Source organism: Pseudopodoces humilis, chromosome 3 (genome assembly GCF_049639895.1).
Source record: "Pseudopodoces humilis isolate 2021_Gansu_Grassland_sample_001 chromosome 3, ASM4963989v1, whole genome shotgun sequence".
Classification (NCBI taxonomy): domain Eukaryota; kingdom Metazoa; phylum Chordata; class Aves; order Passeriformes; family Paridae; genus Pseudopodoces; species Pseudopodoces humilis.
In genome coordinates, this window is record NC_142202.1 from 90,419,447 (window position 1) to 90,432,590 (window position 13,144).

Consider the following 13,144-nt stretch of genomic DNA (forward strand, 5'->3'; position numbering starts at 1 on the left):
AGTAGACCACATACACAGCAGCACACTGGAGCTGCATGGTATACCAGATAAGATCTTTCACTCTGAGCTAAGAGTTATGTCTGAATCTATTCACCAACCACAGTTTCTGCAGCCTTGATTAACAAAATTGAACAGCTTACTGCTGAAGCACAATTTTGTATGTGCTGATGCATCAGCACAACAGTAAACACTAAGAACGCTTCAAGGACAAGACCCTTCCAAAAGAGTCATAGAAGAAAAACTGAAATAGGTGTGAATATATTTATAGGCACAAATGTAGATACATATTTACAAAAATAATGTTAGAAACAAGCAGGATCCTGGGCCAACCAGGAAAACTCTGTAGTGTGTTCATACATTCTTGACAGAATTAATTTGAAGTCCCGTTTGTGTGTTCAATCTAAAGTAAAATCTTGTGGATTTATTGCAAGACAAAGAGAAAGTGATACTTACACTGTGTTTCAGTTCCACTTACAGCAGATTTCACTGTTAATTGGATGTTTAGTGATTCTGAAAAGTCAGGTCTCAGCACAGGCCTAGCTTCATTGAGCTTTATGGAAATCTTTTTCTGACTTCACTGGGGATAGTTTAGGTCAGCATTTGATTTTTCTGAACATCTGTCCGAAGTCTGAGCTAAGTACACTCCAGAAATCAAAACAGCAGAAACTTTAAACAGCATTGAACACTTGCTGTGATAATTTACAAGGCCCCACAGAAAATCAATGTGTTTTCTCCCTATTGCAGGGTATGGAGATAATGAAACAATGATTGCCATATAATGATTCCTAAAAATAAGTCACCTGAAAGTGTGAGGAAGCAAGGAGTATTTGACCTGGTTCATTCAAAAGACACTCCTGACTTGTATGCCATAAATTTCCATTTTTTTTCATTGTCACAGGTAAAACGTTATGGATTATGGAGTTTAGCTGCAAAACTGATTAAATTATGAGTCCAGTGACTCAAAAATTGTTTGTTTTGGATTTTTTTATTGTTGTTCTTGATATTATTTGCTCTTGGCTACTCCCAGAGACTTAACATTGGGCTAGACAGACCCTTGCGCTGACCCAGAAGTGCTGTTCTTGTGTTCTTCCACTATCTGTCCTAAAGATATTTGGATATTTCCCTTAGCTTGTTTGTGTCTGGAAATGTTGGAATGGGTTTCGAAATATCATTTGAACTTGAGGAAAGAAAAGCAGAATGTAGAAATGTTAATAAAAATAGTTAAGTAGGGATACTCACATGTGTGGTGCTTTGATGACAAATGAATGATCCAAGATAAAAAATGGGTAGCAAGCAAAGGTCTGTTACAGCACAGTGATGTTGTACATGTTGGAGCTAGCTCCATGGCAACAAAAAAGAGTAATAAATGACTAAGAAAATAATCCTGGATTGCTGAGATTTGTTGGCAATTTAGATAACTTCCAAAAATTCATGATGATTTTCTTAACTGCCCTTCAGATTCTTTACTGAGACGATCAGCTGCAAGAGGCTGGTGAATAACATGAGGCTGAGCAATAAGCAAGTACTTGGGAGTGTGCAGGTGAAAAGACAGTTCACAGGTGTGCTGTGTGAGCTGAGGCGGTGTGGCTCTGTTTCCAGGCTCACATCAGTCAGAAAGCCTGCTCAGCACACCACTGTCACACTGCTGCTCAGTCAGGTCAAACATGATGTTACTGCATTCACACCAGAACAAACTCCTGCAAGGGTACAGCTAGGTTGATAAGGAAGTGCCTTGTAGAGCTTCAGCCTGCCTTGCTTTTCTTTCAAAAATAAGCTAACTCTTTTATACTTAAATTGCTTCTGCATAACAGGGCACGTCACTAACCACAGTGCTGAGGTCAAAATAATACTACATTCTGGCATAGGAAGAATTTTATTATTATGGAGCTCATGGTAGCTGTGCCTGTACATGGGTAACAATCAGAGGGAATAGAAAACAAGATTGTCTTCTCACTGCATTCTTTAAATCTTTTCCTCTAAAAATAACATGTTCCAACTGTTGTGGAGATAATGCTCATTAAAATTATTCTCACTTCTCTTATCTACGCTAGCAATTCTTGTGCTCCTGTTTTTAACAGGCAAGAAAACAGTCCAGAGAGAAAGAGTTGCAATTACTCTCCCATAAACATGAGCTACTGAGTAAAATGAGACTGTTCTTCTAGTTACTGAAAAGTATTGCAGTTAAAAAGTGCTTACAATTAAAATGTCGAGTTATAACTTTCATTTCTTCGTGAATGAAGCCTTTTCCCTTAGTTCCTGAGGTAAGGCTGAGGGGCCTTTTCTGGGTAGAATCACTCAGCTGAAGAATCTCTTGCTTAAAACCTAAATGAGAGCCAGTTTAGTGTTGAAACCCTGAGAGGAAAAGACAGAGGAGCACTCGAAATAAATTCTCCCCATAAGTGTACAAAATCCTTGTCATATCAGAAATAGTTTGATACAGTTGCAGAAAGCAGAATTATCACTTGTATAGTGTGACAGGGCTTCTCCTGGATCCCCAGAGTGCCATGTCAACTATGACACATCATATCTGACATTCTTTTGCTCTTGACATTGTTTGTTTGTTTGTTTGTTTTATAAAAAAATTAAAACTTGACATAGAGAACACCTGAAATCTCTCTGTCAGTTTCAGATATATCAGAGTAAGGAATGAGATTATATGAAAGCAAGACAGGAAATAGATTTTGGTATGAAACAGAAGAGACAAAAACTCCTGGAAATGTGAGAAACAGCAGGATTTAATTATATGGTATCTAAAATGAAGTTATTGAAATTCTCCTGGAAGCCATTTCCAGGTATACAAACTTCAAGGAGTTGACTGAAAGCAGGATGTGCCCATTTACCATGACAGGTAATGATGATATGATGAGACAGTCTGACCATGATGAGATGACTGGCTCCATACAGAATAAGGAAGTATCTATCATTTTTACCTTGTCTTTAGTGACATTTTCAGCATAGGTTTCTGTGATGGTCCTCTAGTTTAGTGGATTAGGTAAATTGCTTACAAGGTCAGTTGTGGACTGGCATGTTGAAAGGTCAGCAGGTCAAAGTGACTGGTGTCAGTTTATTAATGGCATTCCCCAGGAGACAACACAAAAACAACACTTTTGCATCTCTATTAACAATCTGGACAGCCAGATGTAAGGCACCCTTAGCAAGTTTGTGGAGAATGTAAAAGTTTTAAGGAGTGATTAGTATGCATGGCTGCTGTTCAGAGCAGTGTTAATAGGCTGAAGAAATGAGCCTGACAGAAATATCCCAAATTTCAACAAAGACAGATGGCAAATCCTGCCTCTGAGCCAGAACTGCCCAGGTACTGGCAGGGCACTGCCAGTGTTGAAAGTCTTTGCACAGAGAAGGACATGAGGTCCTGAGAAACAGAAAGTTGAATGTAGATGAGCAGTGAGCCCTCTTGGCAAATGTGGACAGTCAACACTGGGCTGTGTTACCAACAACATAACAAAGACATTGTGAAAAATTAATATTCCCCTCAAATTGCTACTCAGCAGATGGAGCTGTATTTTCACTTATGTGTTCCCTGGGAAAGACACTGACAAACTGAGCAAGTCCAGTGGAAGGCACTTAGGGAACTGGAGCTGAGGCAGCTGGACTTGTTCAATTTAGAGAAGAGAAACCCAAAAGAGTGCATCATTCCTGTCTTCAGCTGTGTAAGGAGAGGTATAGAGGAGACAGAACAAAACTCTTGGAGATACCCAGTGAAAAACTGGAATGTACCAGTCACAAGCCCTACTAAGGAAAATGCAGATATAAGAAAAAAGTATTTGACTGTAAGTCAAACTGACCCAATGCAAGAAAGGTTGTGGGACCTCCACCCTTGAAGATACTCAAAATGTGTCCAGGGACATGGCCTAAACAGCCTGATCTAATTTCAAAGTCATGCTTTGAGCAGAATGTTGGACCAGGTCACCTCCAAAGTTCCAACCAAAATAATTTTGTGATTCCATAAATGATTATATCCCATTTTAAAGTTTCTAGCTGTTCATGGGGAATTTGATAGCTCTTAACTCTGCTTTGTCTGATCTGAAGGAAGAAGGATGTAGGTACAGTCCTTAATAGAGTGTTGCACCCTGGAACAACCTTGGGATGAGATGATTACAAGTTGCTTTACAGAGGAAAGATGTTTGAGTCTTTTGAATATTCACTATGTTGTCTCATGAAACTGGCTGCTTACTCAAGGTTGTTTCAAATGAAGAGCCTGTATCCCAAGAAACACAGAAACCTTAAGTACATTTATGGTATTGTCTTATTGCAACTTAAGCAACTGGCTCAATTTTAAATAATCTAAACAGCCAGATAAAATATTTACCCGTGTGTTTTCAGATACCTCCAGGCACCATCAATACTTCCACCATTACATCCATGTTGATTCCTGGTATCACAAGAGATCAAGTTCTGAGCGGAAAGGTTGTCTGTGATCTGACCCTTTGAATGAATTGCTATTCTATCTGCCGCAACACCTGTTTGAAAATAAATTTTCCGTTACCAAGACAAAATAATTATTCACAACTTTACATTTGTTTTTGTGAAAGAGGGACAGAAATACAATCTCAATATTTTCTGTCTGTGCAGGTATCTTCACTAAACAATACTGATATAATCTGTCCTGACTTTTGTGAGAGAGGATTGTGAAACTGCAAAGCATCATGAGCAACTTTGCTGTTATATAACAAATTCCTTGATTTACTGGCAATTATAAAGTCCCAAATATCTAAATATCAGATGAAACACTTGTATAATTGTCTCTACCATGTTTGTAAATGCATATTCACATCTGGTTGTCTTCAGCAGAAGAAAAAAATAATTCCCAACTTTCTGCAGCTGAATCTTCAAATCTTTTTGCTTTCTTTTCTACCTTTCTTTCCTTTATGTGAGGGATAAAAAAAAATAAAAGAGAAGTCTTACGAAGAAGAAAATTCAAGACTGAAAGTATATATTGGTTTTATTACAAAGAATACTTGGAGGTATTCATATTGAAGTATAAATGTAGGAGTCTTTGTACCTCCTTCCCTTATTATACGAAATTATTCCTCAGACATAGATACCTTATCTGAATTCAATCAGATAAACAGGATTCTTAGTACTTATATATTTATGAACTGATTTAAAGGCAGACTAGGTTAACTAAGTTGTGGGTGAAACTAAGGTACTTTTACTTTCTTTATCTACTGACAGTAAAACAATCATTAAGCTTCACTTGCCAGTAATTACTTGTGATTAAATTTTATTTGTAGTATTTTTAGCCCCACAGTTTTGAATTTCAAATATTTTTTTAAAAAACCTCTTGAAATCTAAATCCCCATCAAAATCAACACTAGCTGTCGTGAACTCTGAGGAAGACTTCAGAAAAGGAAGTTTGCTAATGTCAGGTGACAACTGTATTTTGTGCTTTTCTGATGTGTCCTATGACAATGAATTTATTTTTATAGGTATAAAAGCCTTTTATTTTGAAGTTTTGGAATATTTACAGAAATTATTAATGATAAGAAAAAATTATACAGCAGTGCTTGTCTGTTTATTTAGATACTATTCATCTCAAAATTGAGACTGAAAATGTTAGACGCACCTAAACAACATATTAAGGCATCTCACGCTACATCACTTTAAAAATTATTATGTGAATTAAAATAAAAGTATCTGTTTATGGAAAGGAAAAATTAGACACAATATCTGCAAAGTCTTTCAGTGATCTCTGTCCATCTCTGCAGTAATCTGTCAAAAGAGTTGTTAACAGCTCTCTTGGTTTTCTCTTTTTAAAACTGCAGTGGATAATATATATCAGAAAAAGTGCGTGTTTAGTCTGTTTTTTTCAGGGAGATGGGATTAGCTGGCCTAAACACTCCTTTCCTTCTCTTACTGCTGTGATTTAAAGAAGCAGTTGCAGAAACCTTCACCTGTGAGGATCCACTGGCCAGGTTAAGTCATAAAGATTGATTGCATGCTTATATAACTCAATTTTATGAAAAGCAAAGTGCTATAGCTCAGATTGACAATCAATGACAATGACAACTTAAAGATTTTGGGTCAATATAGAAGAAAAGTTGTAGCAATTTTAAATTTCCTATTTGGTAATAAGAGGTGAAAAGTGAGCTGATATTATTTTCTTACCAACCACTACAATTTTTATTACAGATCTGACATCAGTGATGCTTTCAAAGTGATTAAAAGGAGATATTACTTGCGGTTGAAAAAGCCCAGGATGCTCCGCAGTTTCGCTGATCCAAAGGATCGTGAATCCACTCAGGCCACTCATAAGTGGCTGAAAAAATTTCGGGAAACTTGTCCTCTGGAAGTGACTTTCCCTAAAACAAAATGTAGAAGATCTGTATATGCTTAATTTCCTATTTTTATCATAAATTTTACCATAATTTTGTTTGTAAAATTCTTAAAGTTCTTAAAATTTTTAGACTGAGGAAAACCTAAAGCATTGGCCCCTGTGACCTCCCAAGCAACTCTGTGGTAGTTTCCCCATGGCTGGGTGCTGCAGACCCCTGAGAGCAGGAGGGTTCTGGCACTCCACCAGCTGAGCTGAAAAGCTGAGCTTCAAGACTGCCAGCCTGAATAAACTGACCAGTTCCTCTCTGATTTTTACCTCAAACAATAATTCCCTATGAAATTTTGCAAAGTATGAATCACCCAGCTGGTATTTTTAGAAAGAAAAGCCCTCTGCTACAAATACCAGTGAAGTTAAATACCTGTTACCCTGTTCTCCCAGACACGTGGCGGTAGGCAGGAAATTTTAGACATTTTAGGAAAGGAATCAGTATAATGTATCATTGATTTGTCTTTTACATAGAGGTTATTCAATCTGAAGCAATTATTCCCTTTCCAGAATAAAAATCAGTGATTTTTCTTCTGCTTTTCAATCTGATAGTGAATTCATGAAAATTCATGATCTGCTCACTAGAGCAATTTGGCCAGCCATTTCGGGCACCTTTATCTCTCAGCCTTAATTTATGTCCCCCTCCAAAGTCCTCCAAGCTTTGAACAAATACTTGCATATGCAAGAACCATCTGGTACAGCTGCTAATAATCTGCTCTGTGTTCAACATATCAAAATCATTGACCCTTTTTTTTTTCCACTGGTGAACTTCATGGAATGATGGATTATGCTGTGCAAGGAAATAGGAATGGCACAGAGAATTGCAATATCATGCCATGCAATCACTCTGTTTCAAAAAATTGTTGATAACTTCAGTTACAGAAGGAAATGCAATATACAAAATTGGATAATCCCTTCCTAAGCAAAACAATCACTGATGCTTCCTTCTTATAAGCAGGCTGAAATTGTGAAGCACAATGGCTTCTATCCTGCTTAAATTCTTTTAATTTACTTCTATTTACTTATCTTCTAATTCTGGGTACCCTTGCTAAAATATTTTTCTAAATTATTTATAGGATTTATGATCATAAAACATACCTTTTGCTAAAGTGATTTAAACATTTGAGGCCAGTTCTTTCAAATTTTAAGACTCTTTGAAGAACCAAATTTTAGCCCTTTGCCTGTCGCATTGTTGTGTGCATTGTGAAACAGCAGTGCTTCTATCCAGCTTGAACACCTGGATTTGCCACAGAAAATCCCCAGCTGAGAAACGGTGGATAAGGAAAAGGTAAGCTGGTTCTCAGTTCTATATCTGACATTAGCTTGGGATATAGACCCAACAGACAAATTGATACAGTCTGTGTGTATTCCCAGAGCCAGAGGTTGAGCAGGTTAGATGCAGGCTCCAAGTCCTGAATCCATTAAGGAATACTGCAAGCTGCTAGGTCACTTCAATGATTTTGAAAGTCTTACCTCCACCTGTACAAGGCCAGTAATGTTTTAAACCCTGCTAAAATATTAATCTCAACATTTTGATTAATCAGCTTCAAAAGACTGGTTTTTTCAGAGTTTTATATACATGGGACTTGCAACATCAAGTGACAGGAAGCAGCAACTAATTTAAAGAATAACTTGGCAAAGTATTTTTTTGTTCATTATTAGTGAGTAGCTAGCTCAAGATTTACTTTGAAGATGAAACATACAGGAGAAATCCCAGACAAATAGAATTTCTTTTATATGATGAGACTGTTCACTACCAATCAGTAAAAAAGCAAAATTTGTCAAACGTTTAGCAATAGTGTAGTAATGTAATAATGTGGGTAATAATTTAGTAATAATGTGGGTAATGGCTGCTTGCAATGCTCATTACGATGCCTCATTACAAATGAGGCAGTTTAGAAAAGCAAAATTCTAAATAGATCTCAAGTCTTGACAATGGACAATACTTTCTGTTTTCCCAACCTACTGCTAATATATATATTAGCCTCATATTGTAAATCCCAGAGCAAATTCCTCATTAACCCTCAGCCTTGCCATTTAGAAATGCAGGACTGATCTGTAGGCAGAAACATTGGCTTTTTTTTCTGAAAAAATAGATACTCTGATATTGAGAAGTACTGCTGGTCTGTGGCAAATATCAAGTCTAGACAACTGTTTCTCAGTGTATGCTCCATGGACCAGCATCAGACAGCACAAGGCAATCAGCAAAATGACTGGTGAACTATTTTTAAACCTTTATATGTACTCTCTGCAGTGAAGTTAGCAGCCTGGCCAAAGCAGGAAGGTAAGAGAATATAAAAGAGCACTCGAATTTCAACTATAACTTCTTCAGAAAAGAAAGATGACCAATAAGAGAAAAAAGGCCAAAGATAACTGAATTTGCAAATGAAATAGTTTCCCTGAGGGAAAACAGGTGGTTGTTTTTTAATGTAGCAAAATGATTCTGGACATCACTTGCTTTGCGAAGACGTAATGGGCATGAATGACCTTCAGTTTGCAAGAGAGCTACAACTGTTGAGGGTTTTTACTGTGAAAAGCCATATATCAGCGGAACAGAGGGTGTACTTTGTCTACTTTCCAATTGTTTTTACGAAGTTCTTGATATTTAGTGAAAAAAATGATGCCTTATTACTGACTTATGTATTTAATTTTCTTGTAAGATGACAGGTGAGTACCTTGTTGCTGGGGGTGCAGACCTTACCATAGCAATGTACCTCTTGCCAGGACTTGTGCTGACAGAGTACCACCAAGAGTGCATCACAATGGTTTCAAAGGTGTTGCAATTTTTCCTTTGCTACATGGAACTTCAAGAATGATTGCACTGTCTCCTGCAGTGAAAATGCCATCTCAGATGGAGGAGCTTCAGCTTTGTCAGGAGCCAAACATTTTTAGTGGTGGATTTAGCTGTTGATCTATACTTAGGTCTAGTCATACTGTGCAACAGAAGGTCCACAGTTCAGATTTAGTTCTTGCTCCGTATCATGGTCTTTTGGGTATTCTCATGTACCATCATGTCAAACTTCCCTTCCAGACAAAAACATCACCTTGTTGAGCAGGTAAAGTATTTTATTAAGAGCAGAAATTTTAAAAGTTCTATCAGCAACTTCAGAAAGTTTATCATTTCCCTAAGAACTTTGCAGAAGCTGAGAAAGTTATAGGGAGAGTATTATTTTATATATTTAGCTTTTGTAAGTAGAAAGATTTCCTAGAATCCTGTGAAAGGTATGTGATTCCAGAAACATGAAAGGAAGTCTCATGATGACTAAATGCATGAATTTGCCAAGTTGGATTTCTGGAGAAAAATGCACTGAACCTCCTTGGGTGTCTGCCAGTGACAAAGGGAGCTGGGTTGTGGCTCACAGATTTCATAAGACAGCAGACAGAGAAAATATGACTGAGAAATGTATCTGTGGAACAAAGGCTGTTAGAAGTGTAGCAGTGAAAGTAGCTGCAGGAAGCTTACTAACAATGATTTAATAACCTGGATATAATGCAGGACTACTGAGTAAACAGCTACTACAAAATGAATGGGGGAAGCAAGCATGATAAAGATTTCTTTGAAAACTTCCCTTTTCTCTATTCCTAGGTGGGATTTGTTTCACCTAGCTAGATACCTAGCAATGGAGATGTCACTCTCTGGGCTGGCTACATGACATCCTTCTTTTGCCTGTGATATATAAGCTTTACACTGTATCCCTCAAGGAAAATGTCAAAACCAAGAAACCAATCCAATTCTTTTGAGCCTCAATGCAGTTCACTGGTAATTTAAGGCAGATACCTTCTAAATATGGGATTAAATTATTTTATGCCATTGTCTTATTTTGACCTGCCATCTTCAAGTGGAATGATCCTTCTTCGGCTGAAAGAGCAGTCCAGAAAATCCTACAAGGCAAAACTCCAGAACTTAATTCCTGTCCCCTTTTTGCTCTGGAAACCCTTCAGAGTGTAATTTTGATTGAGTTGACCAATCTGGGCCTGCATGCAATGCCTCGCCATGCCGCTGCAGGTAGCTGATATTGTGTGTAACAAAGAATGGTCTGAATCAAGCAAAAGGGTTAGGACTGCTAAAATTATAGCAGAGGACATGCCCTCTTTTCCCAAAAGTCGCTCAAGAGGCAGCTCTGCACTGCTGTCACCACAGGGCCTTCTATCATGTGGAAATCCTTCTTCCACTGATGCCTAAAGATTTTTAGCTATATACATATATTTATGTGTTTGGAGCTTTTTAGATTTTTAATACACAGCTGTATAATTTTTCATGCTTTCTTACACTTCAGAGTAGTAGATTACCCTTTCTCACACATTTATGCCACCTTCTTGAAATTACATTTAAACAAGTAGTCTTATTTTCAAGAAAAGCATTTCTAACAAGAACATCCTGTTTTGCACCAGCACACATTAAAAAAAAAAAAAAAAAAAAAAAGCCCACCAGAAGACATAAAAAATATAGGGCTGAGAACCCCTTTGGGAGACTCTCAGGGGCAGGTCCAAGGGTGGTTACCAGAGCAACTGGTCTCCACTTGCAAGATATATTAATGAATTAAACTTACAACATTTGAGAAAATCCCATATTGGGTATGCACAAATATATTTTGTACACCTGAAAGTTTTCATTAAAGAACTGCTTTTTATATTAGCACCTTTAATATTGTTTGGAAAGTTTTCTTTTGTTTGTAGAAACACCACAACACATAAAGAAGTATCAACAATTGACTTCTAATAATCAAATGGCATCACTTGCCTGAACTATATTGAAGGCAAAGATAAATACCTGTTACACTTAGTGCTTTTGCAAACCGTGGATCAATCTATTTATACTTTCATTTCTTCTAATTTCATTTTGGTGAGCTAGTTAGGTGGGTTTTTTTTGGTCTGTGAATTCCATAAATTGTGTCCTCTAAGAAAGAAACTAAGTAACTAATCCAAAGCATTGGAAAAATCACTCTGGCTTCATTAACTTGTATTTTTTCTTAAATTGCTTAAACTATGTAGATACCTTAAAGTATACTTGCTTTGATGCATAACTAATTTCAGCATAAATAAATTATAGGAAATTTAATTTAGCTGTCATTAAAATTGCCATGGCTAAGGGTTTTAGAAAGCTGGTAGTAGAGAACCATTTCATTTTGCAATGATTCCTGTAATTTTGCTGTCCATTTGTTCAAAACCCAAAAAAAGCTTTCACAGCTTCTGTCAAAGATTGTTGTTTAGTCTCAGCTGTTAGCCTTAATGAACTATGCCCAGATGTATTTTTCTGTGGTTAAAGCTATGTGTGCAATGATTAAGAAATAGAGAGAATTAATATGGAGCCCTCCTAAGGAAGTGAAGTACAAAGATAAGTTAATATTGCTGCAGAGCTTCACAGTGATTAGGAATTTTCCTTTGCTCCTTCTTGTTTGATTTCTGTCAATAGGGCCAGACATTCTGTGATTTAGAGAACTGTTCCAGGAACACCATATTCAACATGAAAATATTTATTGACAAAATCCTGAATCATAATTTTGTAACTGTCCACATTTACTTTCCATGCGATAAAGTTATTTAAAAAAATTAACAAGTGTACATGACACTTACAGGAGCTTCTCTCATATTCAACAAAGAATGAGACGGAGGGAAGGTGCCCAGGCGCTTTTTGAAACCTTCTTCCACTGTCATTCCCCAGAACTGACTGTAGTTGTCAGCTTTCCATCTTCCTCAGAGACGAAAAACAAAAAAACAAGGCCCAGGTTAGAGATATCACTCACATAAACCCACTGCTCATTTAAGAGTACAATTAGAAAAAGCATCCAGAAATAAATTTTTGAAATTACATTTTAAAAATTTGCATTCAATATGCATGAGAAGATATTTACCATGGACTTTTCTACTGCAAATAAGAGCAGGATGGAGCAACACAGCAGTGTATGAATAGCTGTGATTTGGGGTCAACACCACATCAGCCTGCAGGACATGAGTGTGCAATACATCAGGGCTGTACTGGCACACGAGACACTCAGTCAAAACACTACTGTTCTCTTGAAGTTATGCTCAAATCATGCTCCAGCCCTGATTCCTGCAGAGAACTAGCAGCCTTGTGCAGTGACTTACAGTGCACCTTCAAGCTCTGGTGCACCAGATGAGAAATACTGTTGAACCCAGCAAAAAGCCCATCTGACACCTTGTGCACGAGTTTTATACCAATAGCCACTGTGAGAGAAAGGGCTCCCCATGGTTCTCTAAGTATTCCCTTGCTACTCTCAGGTATACTCGACTCAGATTGTAGTGTTGACATGCAAACTTCATGCACAACACAAAAAAAACACCCTTGCAGCCATACACATTCAGAACAAACTGAAATTTACTACTGGCTAAAGGTTGAGTGACAGGGGACTGAGCATTCTCTTTAAACATTCCTTTCTTGCTTTTTTATGAAGAACAAGGAGTGAGCTTCATGCTACCCAAAGAAGCCACATTGCTCTAGGTCTCCCTGTGATAGGTGAAAAGTGCAAGCACTGAGTCATATCTCACCTGTCACCCTGTGACAAATCTAATTGGTAATCACTGACAAGAGACAGGTTCAGGCTCCAGGGGCCTAATTTGGTTGTCTGTCCTAATTCAGTTGGTTTAAATGTCTCCCACGAAGTACAAAACCTTTCAGCACTCATGACAGCTTGAAGTCTGGACAGACTTCATTGGTGAATTTGGCATCCTAAGGAGGCTGCCCCTGTATCTCTGTAAACAGCCAGGAGGCTCCCAAGGCATAGATCCAGTACTGGGGTCCCTAATCCCTGTGCACTAGCCAGGAGAATGAGATTGAGCAAGAAA

The 13,144-nt window shown here is 37.6% G+C and overlaps 1 protein-coding gene across 1 annotated transcript in view; it reads right to left on the reverse strand.

The window, feature by feature from the left end:
* TINAG (tubulointerstitial nephritis antigen) overlaps window positions 1-13,144 on the reverse strand; it is a 36,599-nt gene that overhangs the window by 17,021 nt on the left and 6,434 nt on the right. The window contains exons 4-6 of the mRNA XM_005518105.3: window positions 11,915-12,029; window positions 6,197-6,320; window positions 4,328-4,478 (exon numbers count right to left, since the gene is read on the reverse strand). Coding sequence (XP_005518162.2) covers window positions 4,328-4,478; window positions 6,197-6,320; window positions 11,915-12,029 — 390 coding nt within the window. The remainder of the gene's footprint in view (window positions 1-4,327; window positions 4,479-6,196; window positions 6,321-11,914; window positions 12,030-13,144) is intronic.